The 27,743-nt window shown below is 40.2% G+C and overlaps 1 protein-coding gene across 1 annotated transcript in view; it reads right to left on the bottom strand.

The window, feature by feature from the left end:
- Positions 1-5,790: 5,790 nt before the first annotated feature.
- Positions 5,791-27,743, bottom strand: part of LOC109044616 (protein Wnt-1) — an 87,276-nt gene continuing 65,323 nt past the window's right edge. Inside the window, exons 3-4 of the mRNA XM_072303158.1 lie at positions 17,348-17,640; positions 5,791-13,321 (exon numbers count right to left, since the gene is read on the bottom strand). Coding sequence (XP_072159259.1) covers positions 12,821-13,321; positions 17,348-17,640 — 794 coding nt within the window. The 3' untranslated portion in view covers positions 5,791-12,820. The remainder of the gene's footprint in view (positions 13,322-17,347; positions 17,641-27,743) is intronic.

The following is a 27,743-nucleotide window of genomic DNA, read 5'->3' as shown; positions in this document are numbered from 1 at the left end:
TCAGAATGCTGCAATTCGTGCCTTGTCTAATGGTCCATTCCTCGATTTTTAATAGTGTGCCAGCCTTTTAGGTCATCTCTTCGTTCCTGGAGGCAACACGGAACACACTATTTTCCGCAAAATAAAGAGAGAGAACTTGGTTTCCCTCTCAAAACACCGCTCGAATTGAATTCGACCAGTTTCTGGCAGCGGCAATAATGGAAAGGTATAGAATGGGAGCCGTGCGCTCATGGCTGTCAGGGGTGGGCCCCGGCCCCCCAACTCCACTTCCGCGAATTTATCGGATCCCACCCACGGTCCCCCGGCGGATCGCGTCCCCCCCCCCTCCCGGACCCGACCAGCGCCGGGGTCACCCGTGTATCCCGATACATGTATTTATCTACGCACGATCCGCGGGACCCGAGACAGCCGCGCAAAATCGGGAAGATGAAGTCGTGACCGCGATCGCGGCACAGTGGGAGACCCGCGCCCGAAATTCGACGATCTCCGCTGCCGTGCTGAGGAAGAGCGCCGTATGAGCTTTAAGATGCTGCCAAGTTTCCTCCGATAAAACCCGAGTTCACCGGGAAAATTGCGAATATTATTTTCGAAATTTTCAAGACAAAGGAGAAGTGGAATTAGAAAATAAAGATTAAAAAAGCGAAAGAAAAAAAAGAAGAGAAAGAAAACAAGAAAAACAAAAAAGGAAAAGAAGAAATAGAGGAGGAGAAGAAATAGAGGAGGAGAAGAAATAGAGGAAGAGAAAGAATAAGAAGAGAAAGGAAGAAGGAAGTAATAGAAATATAAGAACAAGGTTTTTTGTCATTTCTTCCAACTCTGAATTTCTCTCTTCCTCTTTTTCTGTTAACTCTCCTTATTCTACCTTATTTTCTCCTCCCTCATCTTGTCCTTCTTCCTCTCCTTTAGCTCCTCCTTCGTCTTTTTCTCTGTTTTCTACCTCGTCTCCTTGTCTCTAATGCATCCCTACCTGACATAACGTTAGGAGTCCTGAGCTATTCTGCCGTGCTGAGGAAGAACACCGTATGAGCCTTCAGACGTTTCCAAGTCTCCTCCGATAAAAACCGAATTTATTGGGAAAATTGTAAATTTTATTTTCCAAAAATTTCAGACAATTTTGTACGCAATTCAATCTAAAATATCTGAAAATTTCAAGGAAAAATATGCATGAATGTTGTCAAGAAAACATGTTTTATCAAGGGAAATTTGGCAACTGTCGAATGTTCATATGGCGTTCTTCCTTAGCACGGCAGTCCGGGCGCGGTCCTGTCCTCGTTTGAGTCATCAATGGCATGGAAATGGGCAGAGCATACAGTTCGTTTTGAAATGTAGTTATGTCCTTTTGCCGCGGAGTCGGACTAAGAAACTTTCTCCACCGCGAATTCCCTCGCTCGAAAAAGGGACCTTCCGTAGTTCTTCCCACGAAAGAACGTAGCTACCATTCTGCCGTGCTAAGGAAGAACGCCGTATGCACCTTCAGGCCTTGCCACATTTCATCGGTAAAACATAAATTTTCCCGTAAACTTATGAATATTTTCCTAGCAATTTTGTTGATAATTTTGTTTGTAATCTCATCTAAGGATTCTGAAAATTTAAACAAAGAAAATTCATAACTTTCCTCAAAATTAAACATTTTATCGAAGGAACGAATATTCATACGGCGTTCTTCCTTAGCACGGCAGAACAGCCGTCGAAATTTTGGTTACTTTCGTACACTTGCGTTTAAGTCTCTTTGCATGTGCATAATGACAATGGTGTGTTGCATGAATAAGTAGACGTAAATGAACCTATGCAAGAAGTGCAGCTTATCTAGACGCCATTCGTAATCTAGACGCGTATATCTTTAGAGAAGTGGGCTGATTATTGAAATTGATAAGCAAAGCGATAGTTGCAACATTTCCTTTGGTAAATCACAAATTTTCCGGTAAACTTAAGAATATCTTCCCTCTAAATTCTCAGATAATTTTTTTCGCAATTTCACCTGAAGTTCCTGAAAATTTCAAGGGAAAATATTCATAACTTTCCTCAAAAATAAACATTTTATCGGAGGAAATTTGGCGACCCTCGGATGTTCATACGGCGTTCTTCCTTGGCCCGGCAGCATTGGCGGATCCAGTAAATTGGCGACATTTTCATTTCTACTTTAAATCTATGGAAATGTATCGATATTTGGAGGGATCGATACCATGGAAATGGACGGAGGACGCAGTTTGTTTTAAAATGTGGTTACGTCCTTTTGCCGCAAAGTCGAACTGGGAAACTTTCTCGGACGAATGTAAGTTGAGTCCCAATGCATTGAGGTCATTAGGGGAGAAGGTAAATTGAGTCCCGACTCCTAATTGGTGGTACGTAAATTGAGTCCCGGTAGCATTATCACTGTATGTGTGAGGATGGGAGAGTGCGTGAAAGGCAAGAAATGAAGTAAATGTTTTGTGAAGTTCAGTGATTGTAAAAAGCTTAAATTTTATCTGCAAGTATTCACGACTCATGGTTACTAAAAGGTCGATTTGTTCCATTGGTTTTCTTGTTATTGCCTGACAAAAAAACTGATACGTACGCAACAGCACTTCGGTTTGTCGTCAAGCGCTGTGAATATGTAGGTTTAAAGTTCCAACCGAAAGAAGTTTTTATGGACTTCGAAGAAGGTATACACAAAGCAGCTCGTTGAGTATGGCCGAATGTTAGACTTAAGTGATGTCGCTTTCATCTTGGGCAGAGTTGGTGGCGCCACATACAAAAGTGCGGTTTTTAGCGACCGTGTATAAAGACTCTCGATCGGAACTCAGCAATTATTTAAAATATTTCTTCGACTTGCCATTCCACTACTATTCACTGTTCACCAACGCAAATACAGTGGGACTCAATTTACCTATGGGGAATTAATTGACGGGACTCAATTTACCTATGGGTGATTAATTGACGGGACTCAGCTTACCCTCAAAAGATCGTTTGGGATTCAACTTACCTTTTCCCACTCTCTCCACCACGAAAATCTTCGCTCATAAAAGGGTACCTGTTGTATAATTCTTCCTACGAAAGAACGTAATTACCATTGGCGGATCAAGCAAATTGGCAACATTGTCATTTCTCCATTTAAACCTATGGGAATGTATCAATTCTTTGTTAACCTCATGTTTAACGTAAGACAAGACATTTATCAGGTTAGCTGGGTAGATGTTGTTTACTTCGATAATTAGCGGGTCTAAACAGCATTTCATGGGAAGATTAAGTTGTATTTTGTCAAACCGTGAGGATATACCGGTAAATTTGGTTTCGATGTATAATTAGGCTCTAGTATTCGTTCTTTTTTTGAAGAGGGGTCTCAAATTCAGAATCACTTACTTTAAAGATGTTGTAAAGGCTGAAAATTCGTTCAAGTCATGCATTTTTAACGGATTTTCTTCGTAAACGGGCTAGATAATGTGAAGACTTATGATAGATTCATTCACCAAGTTAGAGTTAACACTTACAATTTGGTTGACTTTTGCTCCGATGCAACTGATATGCACGGTTAAACGGTCAGTTCTGCTATTTTCTAGCTGATAAATGTTCCTCCTTATGTTTGAAATGAAATTCACTCTAAGTCACTTTCTTGGGAAGAAATAGATTGTAGTAGAGCTTCAAAGGCTACTTGAGCATAACTCAGTCGAGAATAGGAGAGACGTAACCTCCCTTTGTGTTTTAACTTTTCTCCTGAACAAAAGCAATACGTCGCTGGCAACATACATCAAAGAATTGGGAGTTTGCGCCTCGAGCAATAGCGCCCTCAATTTTGCAGATGCAACACGGACATCCATCAAGTACGAATAGTTGTATCTCTGCGCCGTTATCTACGCGCTTCCTTTCCCTAACTCTATCTCTTGTTTGTGTTTGTTTCCGATTGCCTTATTTGTAGTGGTGATGCAGAGGCTACGTGAACAACACAGCGAAAGATAGGAGAGACGTAATCTGGCCTCGTTCTTTAATTTTCTCCCGAATAGGAATAATGACTCGCAACATTGAGTGGAGCATTACGAGTGCAAGCCTCGCGCCATCGCGCCTTCAATATTTGCACATGCAACACGGACATCCATCAAGTACGAATAGTTGTATCTCTGCGCCGTCATCTACGCGCTTCCTTTCCCTAACTCTATTTTTGTGTGTGAGGGTGTGTGTGTGTGTGTGTTTGTATCCGTTTGTCTTATTTAAGGTGGTGATGCAACGGCTACGTGAGCAACACAGCGAAAGATGGGAGAGACGTAATCTGGCCTCGTTCTTTAATTTTCTCCCGAATAGGAATGATGACTCGCAACATTATGAGTGGAGCATTGCGAGTGCAGACCTCGCGCCATCGCGCCTTCAATATTTGTACATGCAACACAGACATCCATCAAGTACGAATAGTTGTATCTCTGCGCCGTCATGAGCGCGCTCCTTTCCCTTACTCTTATTCCATATTCATTTGTTTCCATTTGTTCTTTTAAACACAGCAGCTCACTTGCTGGTACGCTCAGTAAAATTTTGGATGTCGAAAGACTTTCTCTATTAAAAATTTAGCAGATATTGATTAGGTAAACTTGCTTTCTGGGCGGCCCTCTCACATCAGTAATACGTATTTTAAACAAATCTAAAATTCAGTACGTAGTAGATGCATTTTAATATAAATTCTAATCAATTCATTCTAATCGAGATAATATATTTTAGCAGCCCCGCACAACTATTTTCCTTATAATGTAAAGGTTACTTTCAGAAACCAACGCTTAGATATTTTTAATTATAACTAATGACCAAAGATTTGAGCATTTGGTTCAGCAAATCTAATTGAGATTGCAAAAACTCGTCTAGCAAAGTACTCCCAGCAACATAAAAAACAGTCATTACTGGCAAATTTCATTCAATTCATGCCCAACAAGTTACTCACCATCAGGCGAAATGCAGCATTGACTATCAAATTTGACTTTTTGCTTACTCGATTAAATTTCTTAGATTTTCGGTGCAGGGTCTAAAAAATATATTGTCTTTGACTTTGTTCTTAATGCTAACTTCAGCAGATTACACTTTTCTGTGTAAAACTAAACCTTGCTTAGTAAGTTGAAGAGAGAAATCGACTTACAAAACACAATCAACATATGGACGTATTTCTGCCGAATGGTACTGAGTGCATTAAGAAATGAGCCCTGTTATGCATATATTCTTATGGGTCTCAGGGCTCATGTCATGTCTTAATGAACATCGTTCCGTTTGGCAGAAATACGTCCCTATGTAACAGCACTCACTGCAATGCTGGAGAGGAACGCCGAATGAGACTTCAAATGTTACCAAATCTCCTTTTAAAAATTTCAATTTTCCTCTGGGAATACTTTTTCCTCAAATTTTTCAGAAAGTTTCATTCGATATTAAATCTAAAGCATCCTAAAATTTCAAGTGAAAAAATTCGAAAATCTCGCCGAAAAAGTCATTTTATTTGAAAAAATTTGGCAACTCTAGAATGCTCATACAGCGTTTTTTCCTAACTCGATAGAGCAGGACTAAAGATCCAATCTACGAAGATTACTTTTTGATTAGTTTTTAAGTTATTTTTGTCAAGTTGAGCTGAAAATTCGGCCTTAAATTTTTCGACCGGAAATTTTCTATGATTTATTCAATTCGACTGGTTAGGGTGATTGTGCTGAGGCAGTACCTTTAAGGCTAGGTTAGGAAGGTTACGCCATACTAGCAAGACCGCATATTAGAGAAGTTTTTGCCGCAAGAAGATATTATTGAAATTAATTGCCGCAAGAAGGCACAGGAGGTCAACAAAGGAAAAGGCAAATATTTCAAATTTCAAATTTATTTTTTCATATTTTTCGTCGATTATTTAAAATATATAAAAAAATTATCACAATAAAAGTTTAATTACATTTTTATAAAAACTTAACAACTATATTTTTACACAGTTCTAATGACTAATATTTATGAAACAGGAACAATACAACGTATTCACTTTTGCTTATGAGCATAAAATTCAAACACAATTACATATTTTACATTTGCTTTTGAAAATGAAAATTAAGTACGTACATAATTTACATAATTACATGAAAACAACATTATTAATTTAAAATTTTTATCATTTTTTTCCATCGGTACCTGTGAAGATCAAATTTCGTATGCAATCGTGAAATTTTGTAGGGTGAATTGGCGATTTTATCACAACATATAAAGAGTTTAGAGTTAAAGGTCGTTTTGCTATAACATCATCAGGCATCAATTTATTATTCATCATTTTTATATAATTTATTTTCCTCAATATTTGAATTTTATGACAAAAATAGCGAGTAGAAATACATGAAAGTTTGAAATCAAATAAAATTAAAATACGAAAACGTAGGTTTTCTGATGATTTCATTGGCTGTGTAGACAGCTTTAATGAAAATATGTATGTAATAAAAAAGGGATTGTCTTTGTCACGATTCTGCGATAGTACGATACCTAAACTCTAAAACTACTGGCAGAGGCATACAGATATGTATTGTGAAATTTCTGAAATTTCTAAGTAAAATGTAAAATCAACATCATAGCTTGAGAGGGATTAAAATGAATAGGTAAGGACCTACACAGGTCTGTATTCGACGATTAAAGAACACTTTTTTTAGCGATGGGTCCAAAAGTGACAATAACTCCTCTCCATAACATCAAAATTTGCGACAAATAGCATAATCCCCGAAAAACCTCCGGGGTTCTTTTTTTCTGCAATTTAGGGTAATCCTGACCTGCTGAATAACCCTGGATGGCATCTTTTTACGTGCAGGAAAATATTATCAAAGAGTACAACTCTCACAGTTGGCAACTCTGGTTTTCCTCCATTTAAACGCATGTAAAGCAATCGATCTTGGAGAGGCAGCATGTCTTTCCTAAAATCGATATTTTTAATGTATTTAAATAGGGGAAAACAGTGTCGCCAATTTGTAAAATCGCCACTCCCGAGTGGTGCCTCACTCCACGGTAGGTGAACGGTGGAGGAATAGAGAGGAGAGAGTAAGATGTTACTGGTTTCATTGGACAGGAGGAGGACCTCACCGTTTGCAGCGATTGCAAAAACGGGGGAAAGGGAAAAAAGAGGCGCAAAAAGAAGGAAACGCGAGAAAAAGGACCCGAAGAGGAGGAGACGGATAAAACTAAGTGGATTGCCGCGTACAGGCATTTATATCGCGTTGAACAAGGATTTGTTAACAGATTAATAATGGACTTCTAATATATTCGTAAAGAAGTCAGAGTCTCGCGGGAGGGGGAGGGGGGGGGGAGGCGGTCGGTCGCACTCGTCGCTGGATCCATACACCTACCAATTTTAGATGGTTACTCTTCGAAATTCAAGGTCATTCTGGGCGTATTTTAACAAGGAAATGCATTAGCAAGTCCCCACAGTCTGGCATACAGGGTGATCACCAAGCGCACGGAGAAAAATCGGATTCGTCCGAACAAAGAAAAATGTTTTCCGTAGCAATTTCTTGGGAATCAATTTATTGAATTCAATCGTGCTGAGGAAGATTGTCTTCTCGTTGTGATGGCGATTTGTCGCTCCGAGTAAAATTGAATCAGTCATTCTCAAAACGACTTGAGCGTCAAAGATGAAAAATTGTATATGAATTAACAATTGACCCGTTTCAAAACTTAGATTTAGAAATAAGGAGATCAATTAATTGAGTACGTTGATATTTTGGAGATATGAGATTCGGAACGGGTCGATCTAAACGTAAGTTTAATTGCCACCAGTAAAATTTAACTCTGCGTAAAAGCTCCTTTCGCGCAACGACCGTGCTAAGGAAAAACGCAGTAAGAACAGAAGTGTTTCCAAGTTTCTGCCGATGAAAACAGTATATCCTTGAGGGTTGAGAGTTCATCTTTTTTTCTCCGAGTTTTTCTCGGCATTGTGCTCCTGATTTTAAAATGTTGTATTCGACACTTTAAAGGAAAACAAATTAACTGTTCTTGAAAATATTGATTTGTTCGTAGCAATTTGGCAGCGTCCGAAAGTTAAAAATGAAATTATGAAGAAAATACATATGCACTCTCAAAAATGAACCTATTAACGGGAGAAATTTGGCAACGTCAAAAGTTTTATACGGCATTTTCCTTAGCACGACGGAATTGCTCACGAAATGGTTTTCTTTGTCATGAAAAATCGGATTTTTCTCAGTGGGTATACTACTTTTAACACCACCAGCGGACCAGCGCCCCCCCCCCCCCTCGATCTACCCCTCCTCTCGGGATTTCCTGGCTTGGAGGGCTATGAGACTTTTACGTACAAGATGACGGAAATTTACAGGAAATCTCAAGCTAGAATGTTGATCAACTCTCTTTCAAAATATCAGAGGAAATCTTGCAATGTAACTTTTTCCTTTCTCATTATCAAAGCCACCCACAAAAATTGGATTACAACACTGTCCTTTGTAAAGACATAAAAACCAATAGTATTTACACAAAAATCAATCGAAACAAAGTCACTCCCGAGCTGGAGCGGGAGAAGGTACTAAAATATTACTAGAGGTCTGTAACAAGTGCTCGATGAGAGACGATTGACAACTTTTTAGACCACCGGTGAGTCCGCCTCTGCTCCAGAATTTCTTTTATCTTCCTCTCAGCTCCTTTTATGGTTGTTCCTCTTTTCCACTCGTCTGGTGGCCGAATAAATTCTGATCAAGACCTATCTTTCAGAGGTTAGTGATCTCGATTTTTTCACATTTTGTCTCTGTCTTCTCCACCCCTCCCACTCATCACAGGTTTTGTCAAAACAACCGACGCCGGTTTTTTACGCCCATGTTTGACGTTCGGAAAGAGACAATTCCATCGAATGCGGAAAAGAAAGTAAAAGCCGACTAGAAATTACCGTTTTCGTTCCGAGTCTCGAGACTCGTCAAATAACAATATAGCAATATCTACTAACTGTTTTTATTATATTTATTACTACTGAGAAAGTTTACCTTGATTGAAAGCGGTCATTGGCGCGGAGAACCAAGCACAAGCTTTTGAAAAGAAAACCACGCCCCTTTGGAATACGTGAATTTGTATGGGCCGCTTGAAAGTTTGGCTAAAAAGTTTAGAGAACGGATAACCATCTGCTGTCGGATCGATCGAAATGCGAATTGATAATTTCCCGATAAGAAATTTTCGTTGAGTCAACAGAAAATCTTGTTTTAAATGGTATTTAAGTAATTCAGACGGACATCCTGTCACTTTGAGGAGTCTTCCGGTTGACTCAATGCAAATTTTTGTGCGGGAATAACTACCTAGAGAATTTGTTTCCAGTAAGTAATGAAGATATAAAAAAAAAAAACATTTTTATCCAAAAGAAGAGGAAGAAAAAACTATTTTGATTAAGCTGTTTAGAATTTTAAACTGTATTCCAGCTCCTCCAAAACTGTCAACAGACTGGAAAATTTGATAAATGAGCTAAAAGAGAAACAATGTTTCGGTTTATTTTTCAACGATGATCTAAAATTAACTCTAGTAGAATCATTTACGCTTGCTTAAAGGTCTTGAAAGCCTATTCATATAATTTAGCTGGCATCGAGAATAAAGATTAAATAAATAAATAAATTAATATTCGATAAGTTAAAGTAATAAATAGAGGTGTAAACGAAAAATCAGTCCATTTACAGGTTCACAGTATTTGAGTCAATAATCTATTTAGTATACGAAAAGAAAAGCTTTCAAGAAGAAACCCTCTATTGTATGTGACACCCAAACTATCGCAAATATTACACTAAAAAAAGTTTACAGCGATTAACTGTTAACCGGTGAAACTAACGTGACAAGCATTAATGATTCCTCGAACATGTTTACACAATAACGAGTCACAAAGTTTGAAACACCTGATCCCTCGGTATACTAGCAAGCAATTTCTTCCCAAACTCTTGAGGACGCTTTTCATTTTTAAATATAATCCACAATTTTAAGTACATAAAAGTTCCGAGGAAAATATTTAGTCAATCCGTGGACACTACTTTACATTGAGTCTCTAGAGATTATTAAAATAAATAAACAAACACAAGGCGTATTTTTCAAATCAAACATAAACATAATTTAGCGGATTTTAGAGGAAAATCGATAAAGAAAAATTGTCTCACAATGTGCGCTTTTAAAAGATGAAAGAAAAAGTGATGGCGACAGAATGATCACTTGACGTTTTGAGCAAAGTTCATTGAAAAACACGCCCTCTACAAATCTGGAGCATCAATATAATTGAATTTATATACTAAAGGTAACTTTACATATAGCAAGTTTCCAAGCTGATAATGATTAATCTCCGTTGTGGGAAACTCGCGAATTGAAGAGAAATTTCAAATTTTTACTTCGTTAACTAAATTGTATATTCTTGCGCACAATCATGTAGGAGACGATTTAAGAGGCTTTTAACGAATTTCGGTCATCAAATTAAGACTTTCTATAATCGCTCAGCGGGCGGATTATTTAAATTAATGGACAAAACGATAGACAAAGAACACAAGGAGAAAATGGAGAGCTATCGTATTGAGTGGGAGGTCGCAATGGACAGAGAGGGTAAGTAATTGCCTAACTAACGGCAAGAGATCTTATAGTTAATTCAAAATTTTCCTCAAATGTCCATTGGAACCACTCGCTTCCACTGACAGGATCGTTTCATTTTGCCTGTATTATTTTTGTCGGTAGCTTTGTCTATCAATTTAAATAACCAGCCTGCAGATTTTTATGCGAATACATTTGGCGTGGAAAGCGTGTTAAAGTCCAAATTACATAATTGTTGCGTACAATTCAACGAAGATGCTAAAAGAGAAAAATTAAATTGGCCTAGTTTTAGAAACAAAATTAAATAGATATGTTTTTCTTAGGAACAACGGTAAATTTTCGATACTTAAGTTTTATTTTTTTATTTTAGGAGACTATTACTTTGGTATCCTCTAGCTTATACCATGTAATATTATTACTCTCTTCCCCACTCTGTACAAGCAAAATTATACAGAACACTTACATCTAGTGAAAATGGGCACGATTTTGTAACAATTAAAATTACACTTAATTTAACAACAGCTCATGCGCAAATCAGATAGATTCATTGTTAAATAATATTAAATTGTTAAAATGAATAAAAGACGCCGTTTTCTCTCGGGTTGATGTATAAATAACGTGAAAATTTAATCAACACAATCGCAATAATTTAAGTTGCTTAGTCGTAACCGAAAACAATGAGATCTAAAAAACATGAGAAAATTTGAGGAAACGTAGAAAACTGAGCTTTTAGAAATTTTGGCATTTTGCGCACAACCAGCATGCACTCTGAGACATTATTTGTTTAAAATGAGTACAGGGTTTTTAGACTACTGTGATGTTATTTTTCATTAAGTATCCTTTTTTATCGGAATCAATAAAAGAAAGAAAGAAAGACGAATTTTTCTGTTTGCCGCGGTTTGCGGGATTAAAAATTTGAATCAGTTTCAGAGAAGTGAATGATTACCTATTATCGGCCCACTACAACTTTGAGGTGTAAGTGAAGTTGGTGTGAGGAAATGTTTGAGCTGTTTAGATTCACAAAGAAACAAGACATGTGTTTTGCCGGTGTTTAAAATTAAACACTCGATATCTATGACGTAAAAACAAACCAAAATAATCAATTGACGACTGAAAATGGCATGAAAACTTAAAAGTTTTTTTCCTACCTTGTCTTCTGTCTGCTAGTGTAAACTTTCTACAAGAGGAACGATAGAGCAAGAGTAGATTCAGAAGAACAAAAGCGTAGTCCTAAAATTTTGGGCTGCTTTTCATGCGCAGACCCTATTCATAGCTGGATTCCGCAAAAGAATGTTGATACGGAATTTTTGACATAGACCTATCGGTTGAGTTGAAAATCTAATGCTATGCAAGATCTTCAACTCTTCCACATACAGCCAGGAATTAACACTTAGACAACTCGGGCAACAGTGCAGGGTTGGGGCTCAAATCTGGAAAATTAGAATCTATTCATGATATCCAATAAATGGGAGAAGAATTCGAATCAGCCTGAATTAAGGAGAAAGAAACCGAACTGCAATTACAGGAAAGATTTTGAACAAAATTAGTCGCACATTTACTTCTGTCGAAAATTCAAAGCCGTGAAAAAATATTTTGAACGTAAAAACTTAAACTGTAGTCAAAGCATTGTGTCTTACGGAGAAAAACCAACGTCCAGCTTCTTTTTAAGTATTCCAAATGTTTCAAAAGACTTGCGGCTCCTTACTCCTGAATTCAATGGTCAGAGACGCAAAAACGTAAAAACGTAAAACCATTGCAATCATTCAAAATGTCTACTAACAATCGTATTTTCCTTGGAAATCAATGGAAATGTATAATTCTTGCTGAGGATAATAAGAATAATTTCGAACAGGTACTGTTCGGTCATTTCCGTGTAAAAAAACGAATTGTTACCGGTGAAATTTGCAAGTTGAAGGCGGAGATCCGTCCCTACATCCGAATTCCGGTACTCTCCACACTACTGTCGTGCTAAGGAAGAACGCCGTAAGAGCCTTCAGACGTTGCCAAGTTTCTTCCGATAAAAACCGAAATTACTGAGAAAATTGTGAATATTATTTTCCGAAAATTTCAGATAATTTTGTGCGCAATTTAAGCTAAGCCATCTGAAAATTTCAAGGAAAAATATGCATGAATATTGTCAAAAATACATGTTTTATCGAGGAAAATTTGGCAACTCTCGAATGTTCATACGGCGTTCTTCCTTAGCACGGCAGACCAGGCCCCAACCGCTGCGTCCGTATCACAGTCCGGAGCTAGTGCCGGCACCGCCCGCGAGAGCGCGCTCTATCACAGTGGGGCGTGCGTTCCGCGTTCCCCGAGCCTACACGCAGGTGTGGACGGTTTTCTTGAAGCGGCAGAGCTTGCACTTGACCTCGCAGCACCAGTGGAAGGTGCACGAGCACCGCTCGACGACGGTCACCTCCTGGGTGCGGTACCCCCTGGAGCAGCACATGAGGTCGCACCCGTCGACGCCGATCGAGGTCTCGTTGCAGACCCGCCCTTGGGTCCCCAGGACGCCGAGCTTGGGGTTGCGCTCGCAGAAGTTGGGCGAGGACTCGAGGTAGACGAGGTCCTTGACGCCGGGCGGCTTGTGGTCCGGGTTGTACGGCTTCAGCTGGGAGTTGTAGCGCATCTTCTTGTAGTTCTGCCCGCGCATGGAGCCGGCGTTGCTGAGCGCCACCTTGGAGGCGCCGTCGAAGCGGTCCTTCAGGTGGTCGCCCACAGTCCGGAAGCTGGGGAGCCGCATCCAGCAGGTCCGCACCGTGCAGGAGCCGGACATCCCGTGGCACTTGCAGTCCTGCCACATCCCGGTCGCCACGTGCTGGAACACACAGAAAAGCGAGCGTTGTTAGACACATAGAAAGGGTTACATGAAGATTTCGTCAGAGGCAGATCCGCACTGAAAAAAAATTCTCGGCGTTTTTACCAAGGTCCGTTGGTACCTTTACCATCTCACTTTTTTTACCAATGATTGGTAATTTTACCAAGACAGACTGGAAAGTTACCTAAAAACCGGTATTTTTACTGTTTTTTTCAGGTAAGAATACCACTTTTATTGGTAATCAATTCCCAGTAACTTGGCCTTTTTATCTCGGTAATCCTACCACAGTCGATAAAAAATATTGGCGTTTTTACCAAGGTCTAGTAAAATTACCGAGAAAGTTCAATAATTTTACCGAGATTCTCTGTAAAATTACCAATTCCATAAATGGTACTTTTACCAAGAAAAAACTGGGATCAAATAGAACCCTGGATTCTTGGTAATTTTACCCTTTTCTTAGTAAATACACAGAGATTTTTTTTTCAGTGCGTCAGAGGCGGATCCGGCAGTTTGGCAACACCGGGGCTCCTCGATTAAAACCGGTGATAAATAATCGATTCTCAACGGAGCACCTGGTATCTCCAAGAATCGATACATTTTCAAAGGTTTAAATGGAGTAAAACAGTGTTGCCAATTTGCTGGATCCGCGGATGGATTTCGTAAAAATGGGGGATATAATACAAGGTATAAGTAGGTAAAATGATGACACGAATAGTATCGCGATTTGTGGGCTGATTATTTAAATTGATAGCCGAAGACACAAAGGGAAAATGAGGGTTTTCCAGGTGGCTTCGTTGCTGTCACAGGTTCACGCGAGTCCACCTACCTACGCGTGTGCGAATCGCTGGAGACTTAAACGCTGGAATAAGAAAGTAAGCGAAAATTCCGAATTCATTTTCAACCTAAATATGAAGGAAAAAAACAAGGAAAATGAATCGTTAATCCGGTGTTATTGGAAGATCGAGTCGGTAAGTCTCGATCTTGCAATAACAGTGAATTGACGATTCATTTTCCTTGTTTTTACATTTTCCGATTGAAAATGAAAGTGCGATATTTCGAAATTTCTCGGTTTTTCATTTAATTTTTGTCTTTTGTTTTTTGCCACCTCTCCCTTGATTAATTTCTTGTTTCCTTCCTTGGAGATCTTAAATTCACGGGCACATAAACTTCCTTATTGGTTGAAAAAAATGATGAGCTTCCAAAAATGTATGCTAACTCTTCCACGGGAAAAAACTCCCGGCGTAGTGTCACTAATCACCTCTTATTGTACCTATGTGGCAACATCGGTTTAGATTTAGCGAACCATTTATTTTCCTTCGATTCAGATTTATTGCTGTGTTTTATATGAAAACCCCACGTGTTGATTCCCCGGTGACGGCAGTAATGGGTGGAGTTCATAAAGAGTCGAGCTATTTTAAAAATGCATTTTGAGTATATAAACCCGTAAACCCGTTTTCCCGCGTAAAAATGTAATAAACCATCCGGAACGACTCCGAAACTATTTCAGAGCGTTGCGTGAGTGAGCCTTGGAAAGTTTTTTGAAAGCTATCATTAAGCACTATTTTAAACGACCTACGACTCGAACCTAGTTTTTACGGTTTACTGCCAGTCAGCAAAACGTATTTTATGCCATTTCATTTTTTTTTCTTTTATTTTTTCCGCGGCATTTTTCATTAAATGGGCCAATAGACGCACATATTTATCCAACAACAGCTTCTTTGAGGAGAAACAATGCTCTTTCGATGGGACGAAGCGTTGCCAAATCGAACATGAAAATACCAATTATTTTACATTGTGTCCGGAAAAATCCGCAATATCTGACAACGGTCAATGAAATATCAATCGCGATGACAATTTTTTTTAGAACATAAAGAATGACATTACATTTATTTTCATTTCTTTGGAGAGCACTTTTCCGTTTAAACGCTACATAGGCGTAAAACTATAGCTTTCTTTGGCCGATTAAAAATACCCGACGCCTATTACATTCATTACATGTGAACTTTCGCCTATGATTGAACACATACTTAAATTAAGTTTTGTATTATTAAATCTTTAGGCAGCCATTGAAATTAGGGCATTTTTGAAGTTCTTAAGCAAAGGTAGATCTCTCCAAAGGGTAAGACGGGTAGAAGGGGAACGTAAGGTAATGATGTATGGTGATGTAGGGTAAGTAAATATAACATTGTCTTATTTCATTCAAATGCCTTTTCTAAGTTTTTAACGATGAGAGGTCTATTTTGAATTGCACTGTCTTGCGTGTTTCGATATCAAGTGCAACAAAATCTAAAAAAATACTCTGAAAATTTAATCCCGGATGAAAATATGCTGATGACAATTATTTTTGGCGTATCTCCTAATATAGAAAAGCGCGAAATGCTGAAGTGTTGGGCTAGCTTTTTGAGAAACACGCGCGAGGTGAAGAGACAAAGTATTGGACTTGTATGACTCATGTCGATCTAAAACGAACAAAGCCAATTTGTCGTCTCCTATTATTACTTCGGTCTTCCTGTCACTCTGCGCAAATAGACAAAAATAGCTATTCAGTAAACCAAGAAGTATCGTCTATTGATTTCTACTATCTCGTTCCGACGCGAGTCGCGTGCAGGGTCGAGGAGACGCAAGCTTCGTTGACACTAAAATAGCCTTCAATTTCTCGTATGCAACCCGCGCGGCAAGCATACGTTATCAGCAAGAGCGGTTTAGACAAAAAGAAAAAAATGTTAGTCGGCGTGAATTTAGGAGAGTCAGCGGTCGTTGCTTAACAGTTGTAATTCCGTAAATTTAAGGGTTTTTTTTAAAAAAAAAAAATCAACATTTTTGTCGAATTTATTCGAATAGTTTAGACCAGCTAATAACTGCTGAACTCCGATCAACATCGGTTGCTGAATTTTGCACGCATATACATGGGCACCACCCGACAACAGACCGATGACTCCATGCTGTGTGATTCCGGCATTAGGGTTATTACAGTTAGAGTGCTTATAAAGAAAGAGTACGAACATGTCGAAATATGGAGATCCTAGGGCTCAAAAGGACAGCCGACCCTCTGACACAAAAAATGTCACTGCCCATCTTCAGATTCCAATATCAACCAATATGACCAAGAATGTTTATTAATAAGCATTCATCCGCAAAAATGAGTAAATTTCTGCAAAAACTAAGTCAGATATGTGCGTCAGAAACAATGGGTCGTAACAATTGTAATAATAAATCACTCTGGATTATTTGAATCCATAGGTATATGCTGGCTGCCCTTTTGGGCCCTAAAAGCAGAGACAAGAGACTCTACACTAGTATCTTGGCATTGGTGGAAGCTTTTCTTTTCGGGACTTCAACATTCAACTGTTGACCTACCAACTTGGTTGATGGTTAAGCAGTTTCGTTTTGCAAACAAACCGAAGTTTGGGAAACTTGGTCGGCTCATGACGTCACTCGAAGCTCATCATCCACCGAGTAGGTAGGTCAACAGCCGAAAAAAGAGTGATGACTGTCGCTCCCTTGTAATTGTCCATAATGAAGTGTTGACCCTAAAAGTGAAAGCTTTCACCTGTCGCTGAGAGGCCAGTGAAGGGTCCCTCGTCTTTCTGGATCTCCCTATACAGGCACTTAAGGTAGAGTTTCCACCCACACGGCGAAAAAACCTCGTGTGTGGGACCCGAAGTTTAGGTCATATGGATCTCTGAAGTTTTCAGATTGAGCATCTGAACATTTTTAAGGTCTGGCTGTCGAGGTTTGGATCACACATCTGAAACTTCAGTTCTTACTTCAGATGTGAAAACCGAAGTTTTTTGGATGTGAGAACTGAAGTTTTTTGGATGTGAAAACCGAAGTACTTCAGATGTAAGAACTGAAGTTTCAGATGTGTGATCCAAACCTCAGCAGCTGGACCTAAAGTGTTCGGATGCTCAATCCGAAAACTTCAGAGATCCATATGACCTAAACTTCGAGTCCCACGCACGAAGTTTTTTTCTCCGTGCAGGGATGTCTCTAAGAGGGTTGTTAGGAATTGCGACTTGGACTTACCGCTCGGCCGGCCTCGTTGTTGTGGAGGTTCATTTTCTCGCGGAGGTTGCGACCCCGCTCGCCGGCGTCGACGAACTCGCGGGAGAACTTGAAGCCGAAGCCGATGTTGTCGGAGCAGCCGCCCCACTCCCAGTTCTTGACGCCGGGCACCGTGTTGTGCTTGAGCGGCGCCCGCGTCTGGTGGCTGTAGTCGCACGTGCACGACTCGATGCTCCCCTCCGCGCACGAGCGAGCCACCGCGTGCGTCACCGCCGCCGACGTTATCGCATAGATGAACGCCGCTTCCCGGCAACCTGAAACAGAAGAAAATCCATCCATCGTTAGGTCAATTGCTCAAAAGAGATAAATGAATGAACAAAATGGGAAGCACAAAAATAGGGGAGGCAGGTTGTCGGAGAAGGTCCAGAATGGAGATGTTGCATGTGTGAGGAATTTGCGATTTGGCTGTTGAGTCTTATGTAAAAGTTCGCGAGAAACACGATGGTGCCACTGGTTTCCTCTGAAATCAACTCCCAAGCTCAAAAAAAGCTCTCAAAGTGAGGCCAAAATGGAGGGATATCCCACCTTACCCTGAGAGTCCACCTCTTCATCAATACGAACTCTCCATGCCAAAGATAGGGAGCGAATACATTAGCAGGGATGCCGTGTTTTCAGTCTTAGAGTCCCCAAATAAAGTGGCAGCCCTGTCAATGTATTTGCTCCCTTGCATGGAGAGTTTGTCTTGATGTAGAGGTGGACTCTCAGGATAGCGTGGGATATCCCCTTCATTTTGGCCTCAAATTGAGAGCTTTTTTGAGCTTGGGAGATGATTTCAGAGAAAACCAGAGGCACCATCGTGTTTCTCGCGAACTTTTACGTGAAAATCAACAGTCAAATCGCAAATTCCTCACACATGCAACATCTCCATCGAGAGTCTTTAGCCCCTCTGTAGATTGATAAAACAGATGCCACACTGGGAAAAAAACACATTGGATCTAGAGTCTAGACTCTTAAAAATATCGACGAGAAAAATTACTCTTAATTCAATCAGAATCTAGCTTAAATCAAGAACGAAGCCTCTTAATTTAAGCGGATTTCGTTTTGATACAAGCAAAAATCCGATTGAATCAAGAGTATTTTTTCTTGTCAATGTTTTCAAGAGCCTGGACTCTAAAACCAATGTTTTTTTTTTTTTTTTTTTTTTTTCCAGTGCAGCAACATGAGCTCAGAATCCGAGTGATAGACACTCGAACTCGAAGATCTTCCAGTCAAGAGTAAAGACGAGTAAAAGAGTGAGTGCCTCGGCGAGGTGTAAAACACCCGATCGGAAGACAAGATCTCGGTGAATTATGCGTGAAATGGCATTGTTTTCCGGGAAACAATTTAAGCGCGGATGCTGAGCGCTCCGGTTGGGCAGCTAAGTAGGAAGTGGCTGTTTACAAATCTTCCGCTCGGGCGCTCCTCGGACGGAGATTACTGCCCTCCTAAACCTAAACCACGTAACTCTCATGGGCGACCCTATGCAGATGCGATGTTTTCGATTAGCGTGGCAGATTAGGGTATCGAGCGCCTATCCATTTCAGCCTCGGCGACCGCTTTGTCTCGGGTCGGGGTGGGTGTCATCCGAGCCACCTCTGAAATTCATACCGAGCCTTAATTGCCCAGATCCCTCGCCCGCACCGAAAGGGGTCTCCTCGCGCCGATGGACCGCATCTCGCAGAAAAAACATCCCTATATCGCCTTGGATGCCTACAAGGTAGAATGGATGACCAAAGCCAATATATTCTCGAGACCCTGCATCAACAATCTATGAGATGTAATCGAATGAAGCGAAAGTTGGATTTGGAGGTAAAATGATATTAATCGCCTACTGGTGGTTCATGAGCTGGGTGCAAAAAGGGCGTATCTTAGTTACAGCACTGGAAGAAAAAAAACACATTGGATCTAGTGTCCAGACTCTTGAAAACATTGACAAGAAAAAATACTCTTGATTCTATCAGATTTAAGCTTAAGTTGAAAGGAAATCCGCTCAAATTAATAGGCTTGGTTCATGATTTAAGCTAGATTCTGATTGAATCAAGAGTATTTTTTGTTGTCGATTTTTTTAAGGGTTTGGACTCTAGATCCAATGTATTTTTTTTCCAGTGAGTGTCTCAAAATCTCCGCTAATGTTTCACCAATTATAATTGAAGCAAATGTATTTAATTTGTTGTAACTTTTACTGAATATTCTTCATGATTTTACAATGCTGAAAATTTAAAATTTCAGAGAATTGACCCTATGGTTTCTTCTCTAAAATAACAATTAGCACCGGAGATTCTAAAGCATCGTAACTAAGAAATACCCTTTTTGCACCCACCGCCTCAATTACTTTGGGGGAAAAAACGAAATCGTGTTAGAATGCACTTAAAATGGGATATAGCAGAAGATATGGAAGATAGCATAGCTGAGTTTCTAAAACAAATTGTCTCCTTCTATAAAATTTCTCTACCTAATTAAAAGGAGAGAAATGTGGCAACTCTCGAAAATTCATACGGCGTTCTTCCGTAGCACGGCAGAATGTACGAGTTGCGGAACGCGACGACGTGTTTTATTTGTTTGTTTTTTACTTTGCTCATTTTTTCAGATCCAATTTCTATTCGGGTTACGCCACAACAAAAGGGAAGATTAGGTGGTGTCTTCCCCCGCAAAAGCGCACCCTCGGTACGGGCGGGGACTTCTGAGCCGGTGAAAAAAATACGTTCCGATTAATAAGTAAGACGTAGAAATGGGCCGTATTAGCAACAAAAAGATGATTACAGGTTACGTCTAGACGGAAACCGAGTTTTTTATTTCGGGTCCACCCTTGCCTTTTAATTAATGTATTGCGAATGTTTGGAAAAAACAACCCCCGAGTCGAGGGGGATGAGAGAAGCCTTTGAAAGCCGCTCAAAAGATGTCCGGACGGCTCCCGTGTGCATTGCTGCAATTCACCGCATTTCGAATTTTCGACCACCCCCATGCTATGATGAAAGTTGGAAAAGACGTACTTCGATTGCAAAGTTTCAGAGTCTCCAGTATTTCAAATTTATCTTTTATCGTTGGAAACTTGATAGAATTTTCTGTTCATAAATTGGATCGCATGTATCAAAAAGGAACCAGCGAGATTTCGGTGTTGTAAAAATATTACTTCTTCACAATTATTTAAAAAACCTACTAGGAAAGCAGATAGTTTTTGTTTTCTCAAAAAAAATTTTAATTGTCACGGAAAATAATTCGTCCACTTTTCTACGATTTTCCTTTTTAGAAAAAAATAATAAAAAATACCCCGAACTCAGTTCATAAACTACTCTCAGATGTAGCAATAAAATTTGTTCGCATAAACTCTCTACTACGCCGATGGGAAACCCCAAAATAAAAAATTCACCGCGGCAACCGTGTCAACCGGCGCACGAACTCGCGAGCAACTTACGAAAATATGAAATAGCATCCGCGGTTTTCGACGTCAAAAGGACCCTCAGGAAATGCAAGCGAGGGCATCAAACAATCGCAACCCTCTGTATAGCCGGCTGCTTAAAAACATCAAAAAAACATCCACAACCCGGGAAGAAAGGGAGGGGGTAATAGCCCGGATCCTCGCGATGCAAATGTCACCAGAGCGGAGCTGGACACTACGGTCAGCGCTCCTTTATGCGCTTTCGGCGACGCGGAGGATGACCATTCAAAACGCGCTTTGAGCAGGATCAATTGCAGACGAGCTTTTTAATTAGCCCCGGCTAAAAGCGGCGGCGGGGTTGCCGGACGGTGCATTCCCACCCCCTCGAACGAGGGATCATTGAAGTCGCGAGTGGCCGGCCCCACCCTCCGTCCTTCGGCGACCTGCGTGCTCAAAGGGGTGGATATTTCTCAAAGCGGCTGGCGTTGCGTCATGAATGGAGTAATTGGTCGCTCCTTTTGAAACTTCCCAGACGGGACGGGCTATTTTCTGCCCATTGAATTAGTCTCCTTCAGAGCGGCGATTTTTGCATCGGGCCATTATTCTGCAACGGCCGCTACGACGACTCCTCGCTGCCCGGCTCTCAATGGAGCCAAGTTCTGAGATTTTCCGTCCGAGTCTTTGATGTTCGTCTTCCAAGTTTTGATTAATTGAGAGACCGTTTTTTGAGTCCATTACGCCCTTCACAGAGAGGAACTTTTAATTACGGTTGCCGGCTATTAAATGGCGGAATCTTGATTTTGGTGCTCGAATGAAAGCTCAAAACTGTACTTAGAAATTGGATTGCATTTTGCAAAAAGGAACCAGAAGCATTGCAATGGTGCTAAGATTGTGCAACTTCATCCTTTGCAATGAAATTACTGAAACCATGAAAAAATATGAAATTTACTTAATAATTTTTGTCTTAAATCTATAGTTTTTAGCGAGTAAAATAGGAACTGTAAATGGATAATCAGGTTTTTCTTCGAAGACAAAAGAAGATGCACAATTTTAGCAACATTGCAACGCTCCTGGTTCCTTTTTGCAAAATGCAATCCAATTGTAAGTGCAGTCTTTGACGGAACTCGGCACATCTGGACCGTGCGTTCACTGAGAAAAAACTATGGCTTATAAACCTATTAGAGGTAAATATGGAACACCACTAATAGTAGTACCTCTACATATAATAATAGCACATATACCTTAGTTATGGTACGGGGTACCTTAATTAGGTACAGAGACCTTAGTATGGTTCACAGACCGAGAATCATTAGTTTATTTACGACTATTATAGGTGTTCCATATTTACCTCTAATAGGTTTATAAACCATAGTTTTTTCTCAGTGAGTAGCATTGCAATTTTACGTCTTAGTCTTTAAGATTCTGTTGCAAAAAATGAAATCTAGAGACTAATCATTGACATTGGTAGACAAAACGGTTGACAAGGAAGACAAAGGAGAGGTAGAACGATCCTGTTGGTTGAAAAGGGTGGTTAATTGTTATAGAGTTAGAAGGAGAATGATGGACTGGCTATAAGGTCTCTCGTGGGTTGCCGTTGGTTCGTCTACATAAGTGACCTCCCTTTGTATATTGCAATCACCCGCTGCTACCAACCAGTGGCGTGGCGTGAATTGCGATGTATCGATTGCTCTGCCATTTGAAACTATGGTAAAAAATCGATTATTAAGGTGTTCACTGCGAACACCCTGTTTATCGATCCTTTTCCATAGGTTTAAATGGCAGATCAATCGACATATCGCGAAGCACGCCACGCCACTGCTACCAACAGGATCGCTCTATTTTCCCTTGTCCTCTTTGCCTATCGTTTTGTCTAAAAACTTCAAGAATCAGCCGGCTGGGACCATGATCAGCCTCACTACATCTCACATTGCATAATTTTACATCGTACTCTATTTTTTTAACTGGAAAGTAAACCACGCAACGCCTTTAAAGGTTCTGTGCATATAGTCTGGATTTTGAAGAATTTACCGAAAAAATTTCAAGCTCTAAAGCTGTTTAGTTTTCTGTCTAAAAAAATGAAGCAAGAGAAGAAAAATGTAAACGCGAAATGCAGTGAGATTGATCCGGTTAAATCTGTCAAATTGGACTACATTTTGCAATAAAGATTGGTTTTCCTTACCACTCATTCATGAAGGCACCTATCTTCTTAACGAAACAAACGATACAAACATTGTTTCTAAAATGAGCCAGAGATAGTGGTTGCATAGTGCAAAATGAAATCAAATTGATTTCCCTGCTAAAAATCCCATGCTCCGCGCTCGTAGAGACGGAGAAAGAGTTGCTCGTGCACAGATTTGACCGTAAATCTCGCCGGACAGAGATACTGATTAATGCTAGACGAGAGTCTCCGATGTGTTATAGCTGCGTACAGCACAAGCGCATTGATTAACTCGTAGCCGGTAAAGTCGTCCAAGAATTAACTAAGTACCGGTTAATATTTATCGGTCCATGAGTGAGCAGGCACCCCCTGCCATGCTCCGCCGTTTCGCTGTTGCCTAGCGGTGAGAAAAAAATATCAATAGAGAAAAGGTATATTCACAGGACAGATTGGTCTTTTGGCCTACAAATGAAGGGTCCAAAAATTTAGGCACATTAAGTCAACACATATCCCCGAAATTCTTGAATTTATTCGCTCAATTAAGACTCCACGCTTAAACGGGAACATTAAGACCATTATGGTAGTACTCAAACGATATTTATTGAGTACCAAATCGGTCTTTTACAAACTTCTCTTCAGTCTTGTTTGTTTTCTTGAATTCTTGTACTTCATTTTCTCTGACGACGGAATATTGCGAGTTCGCCCCACGTGTCATCGCGCCTTCAATTTTACAGACGCAACACGGACATCCATCAAGTACGAATAGTCGTATGTCTGCGCCGTCATCAATTCCATCGTTCTATTTCCATGTTGTGTTGGTTCGTTTGTCTTTTTTGTAACGGTGGCTTCAAGGGCTATGTGAGCAATACAGCAGAAGATAAGAGAGACGTAAATCGTAATCAGGCCTAGTGAATTGAATTTTCTCCCAAATTTGAGCGACACCTCATTAACAGCATAGAGCGCTGTGCGCTATCGCGCCTTCAATTTTGCAGACGCAACACGGACATCCATCAAGCATGAATAGTTGTATCTCTGCGCCGTCATCAACGCGCTTCCTTTCCTTAGCTCTATTTTCATATCGCGTTGGTTCCATTTGTCTTATTTTTGTAGTGGTGCTTCAATGGCTACGCATGAGCAACATAACCGAAGATAGAAGTCCCAAAAAAATAAGTAATGGTAGACAGAAACAAGACCTTATAATCTGAAGAAAATACAAAGAAAATTTTGAAAAGCTACGTATAGTTCTCTTTCAAAAAAAGAACCAACAATAAGACATGGGAGAGTTAGGCACCGTGAAATTTATTTTTGGCTAATTCCGTTCAAATCCGTCCAATTATACTTCAGAATATTCATGAAATAATTTCTCAAAAAAACACTCGCAATATTATAAGGACACTGGAGAAAAAAACACATTGGATCTAGCGTCCAGACTCTTAAAAAACATCGACAAGAAAAAATACTCTTGATTCAATTGTATTTAAGCTTAAATCAAGAAGCAAGCCTCTTAGTTAGAGCAAATTTCCTTTCGATTTAATCTTAACTCTGATTGAATCAAGAGTATTTTTTCTTGTCAATGTTTTCAAGAGTCTGGACTCTAGATCCAAGGTGTTTTTTTTTCCAGTGAATACTACCTAAATACACCTTTCAAAATGTAACATTAGGTTAAAGTATTGTAGTGATGGGAAAAACAATTATTCCCGTTGCAAGTTTGGCGGCAGCGTTAATGAGGGGTGGGGGGCGGCCCCCTGGCGCGGAGAAATCACGCCTCCCACACCGCGTGTGGGGTGGGAGGGGGGCGGGGCACGCTCGGTGGTCTTAATCCCCTTTCAACGTGGAGCTTTGCTCTGGAAGCTCCGAGGGATTCCAATCAATTTATCGAGCGATCGAGCGTGTATTAAGCTCCGGGCAAGAAATCCTACTCAACGCCACTATTAAGATAGAGAACCGCGCAAGTACAATTTGAGATCCACGCAGAGCCGTGATTTTCAACGGAGAATGTCTTATCAATTTAAATAAAGAAAATTTAAAGTATGATTATTTTTTTTTATTATTATAAATAAAATTTGGACTCACCGGGGGAAAAAGTATCTTGGATCAAGAGCCCAGACCCTTAAAAACATTGACAAGATAAAATATCCTTAATTCAATAGGAAATTTCGCTTGAATCAAAATGAAATTCGCCTACATCAAGCGGCTCGGCTCTTCGATTCAAGGAAAAATTGGATTGAATGAAGAGTATTTTTTCTTGTCGATGTTATCAATAGTCTGGACTCTGTATCCAAGCGAATCTTTTTTCCCAGTGTTTAAAGGTCTAATTGTTTAAACTAGTGATTTTTTTAATGTCATCGAACCGAAATTGTAAATATATTTTAAAAAATAACTCAAATCATAATGTATCATCTTCGGGATGAAAAAAAAACAGCTAAAATTTAAGTTAAACATTGATTTTAAATTCAATATGAAACGCCGGTTTTATTATAAAATTTTTTTAGAAACACATTGGACTTGCGTTGGCACTGCAGACTTCTTGTCAAACTTTATCTTCCACGTGGGAAATTATATGTACCCAACGTCATTATTTAAACATTTCGGCGATTTGTCTTCTCTTCATAAAGAATATTCTGTGAAATCTTCAAGGCATAAAGTTGGTTCCCTTTTTATATAAAAAAGCACACCGAAAAAAAAGTGAGGTAAATTTAACATTTTGGATGTTAAAAAAGTGTGCGAGAACTTATAAAATGGTGAATTACCCACTACAGCTGTTACTTTAGCAATGCCAAGTTGTAAAACCAACTGCTGCAGCCGGTAATTCAGCATTTTTAAAGTTCTCGCGCACGTTGTTAACATCCAGAATTTTAAATCAACTTCACTTTTTTTTCGGTGCTGAGATTTTTAAACACGGCCACCAAGATACGCATTTTATAAGTTTTACCGTCACTACCCTGCATTTCTCTCTAGCACGATAGCATTCAAAGCAAATGCTGCATTAGAATCCGATTGAAAAAAAAAAAAAAAAAAACACACACACACACACATATCAAAAACCGCAATAACATAACGAACAAGCTAATTCGAAAGCGGAGAAAGGGAAGAGCAAGGCAAGGGGTTGCCCATAGAAAACCGCAGAGAGAAAGACATCATCTCCGCTTCTTCTTCTTCGGAAACGCCATGCTCGACGACACACAATGGACCGCACGCACCACGCTGATGGGCCCGCCTCCATAATTCAGGAATTCGTAACGGAAGTGTACGACCAGGCCCACGGATAATTTCGTCGCCCCGTATACAAAAGCGCGTAACTCCCCTCCGAGGCGAACCCCGGAAAGCATCGCGTTTTATCCACGCTAGGGCTCATCGTATAAAAGGGGTACGGGCGGACGACGATTTACACGGGGCGAAAATTCGAGCCGGGGCCGTGAAGCCGGGGTTGCGCGTCGAATCGGGCCCCGCGAAATGAATGAAATGTTACGCACTGTCAGCGCAGTTATGCAAAGCTGCGATCGGTAATAATGTCGTCTCATTAAGCACTGTCGGGGCCCCCGCTCGGGAACACCTGGTCGCACCGGGAGCTGTCAGCAGCCGGACCCCCCGGGGCAGAGTAGCGGGTGGTCCCTCGACCCTCGCTCCCCGGGCCCACGGCCCGGCCGAGAGTGGGCCCACAGCCTCAGCCTCGCTCTTCGCAGCTCGGCGAGAATCGCGCATCTGGGTTCGGTGCGTACGGGGGGATGTGCGGTTTTGTCGGCGATGGCTCAAGTGCCGCCGTGGCTCCCAAGTGACACCTTTCCTTTATCCGAGCACACTTTGTGATTGTGCTCGAGAGGTCTTTTGTTTTAGCCCCGTCGATTCGGGATTTGGTCAGTGGGCGATGGGCCTGTTGCCGCTCTACACGAATCTTGAAATAAACTGAGCCATCGTTGAACCGTGCGCTGAGAAAAATTACACTGGAAAAGAAAACACATTGGATCTAGAGTCCAGACTCTTGAAAACATCGACAGGAAAATGGACTCTTGATTCAATCAGATTTAAGCTTAAATCAAAAGGAAATCCGCTCAAATTAAGAGGCTTGGTTCTTGATTTAAGCGTAAATCTGATTGAATCAAGAGTATTTTTTCTTGTCGATGTTTTTAAGAGTCTGGAATCTAGATCCAATGTGTTTTTTTTCCAGTGTAACTTCGGTTCGTATTGAACATCGACGTTTTCGGTCAATTGAACCGAATTTCGGTTAGCCGAGCCAAAGCTCGGTTTGTGTGACCGGAAACATCGGTAATTTGGACTGAAAAAATGTATTTTTAATATGAACCAAATTTCTAGTGTCAGTGTGGTGAGTATTTCGAAATCCTCGCATTTGTAAACGGAAAGTGTTTTCATCTGCAATATGCGTGACAATCGTGAGCCATTTGAAATGAGTCAAAACTTGGTCCACAGCTATTTCAAATATTTTTACAGCTGAGAATCTATTAATTTATTGAAATTTTGATTGAAATTGATGAGGGCAAATGATGAGAGACAGGTAGAGCTGTTTTGAGCTCCTTTTTTACCCCTGGGGGAGTTTTTTTGATCGTACTCAAAGGCTCCACAGGTAATGTACCTAAACACAGGGTAGATTTGAAAATATTTCATGAAATTTCAAAACGCCTTGACATTTTCCAAATTTTCAGGGACAGGGTATGATACACGTTGTCAAAAGCACAGATTAGCAAAAAATATAAAATATCTACAAGTTCAAACAAAATCTTACTTCAACATCGGGATTGAAAATGTACATCCCCAACATATTTTTAAATATCATACTTTGTACTTCTGCAATTGCACAAAATATTTCACGTGAAATTTCAAGATAGTAT

This window comes from Bemisia tabaci, chromosome 8 (assembly GCF_918797505.1).
Source record: "Bemisia tabaci chromosome 8, PGI_BMITA_v3".
Classification (NCBI taxonomy): domain Eukaryota; kingdom Metazoa; phylum Arthropoda; class Insecta; order Hemiptera; family Aleyrodidae; genus Bemisia; species Bemisia tabaci.
Note: the sequence above shows the minus strand (reverse complement) of the source record. Positions and strands in the feature narration are given on the sequence as shown.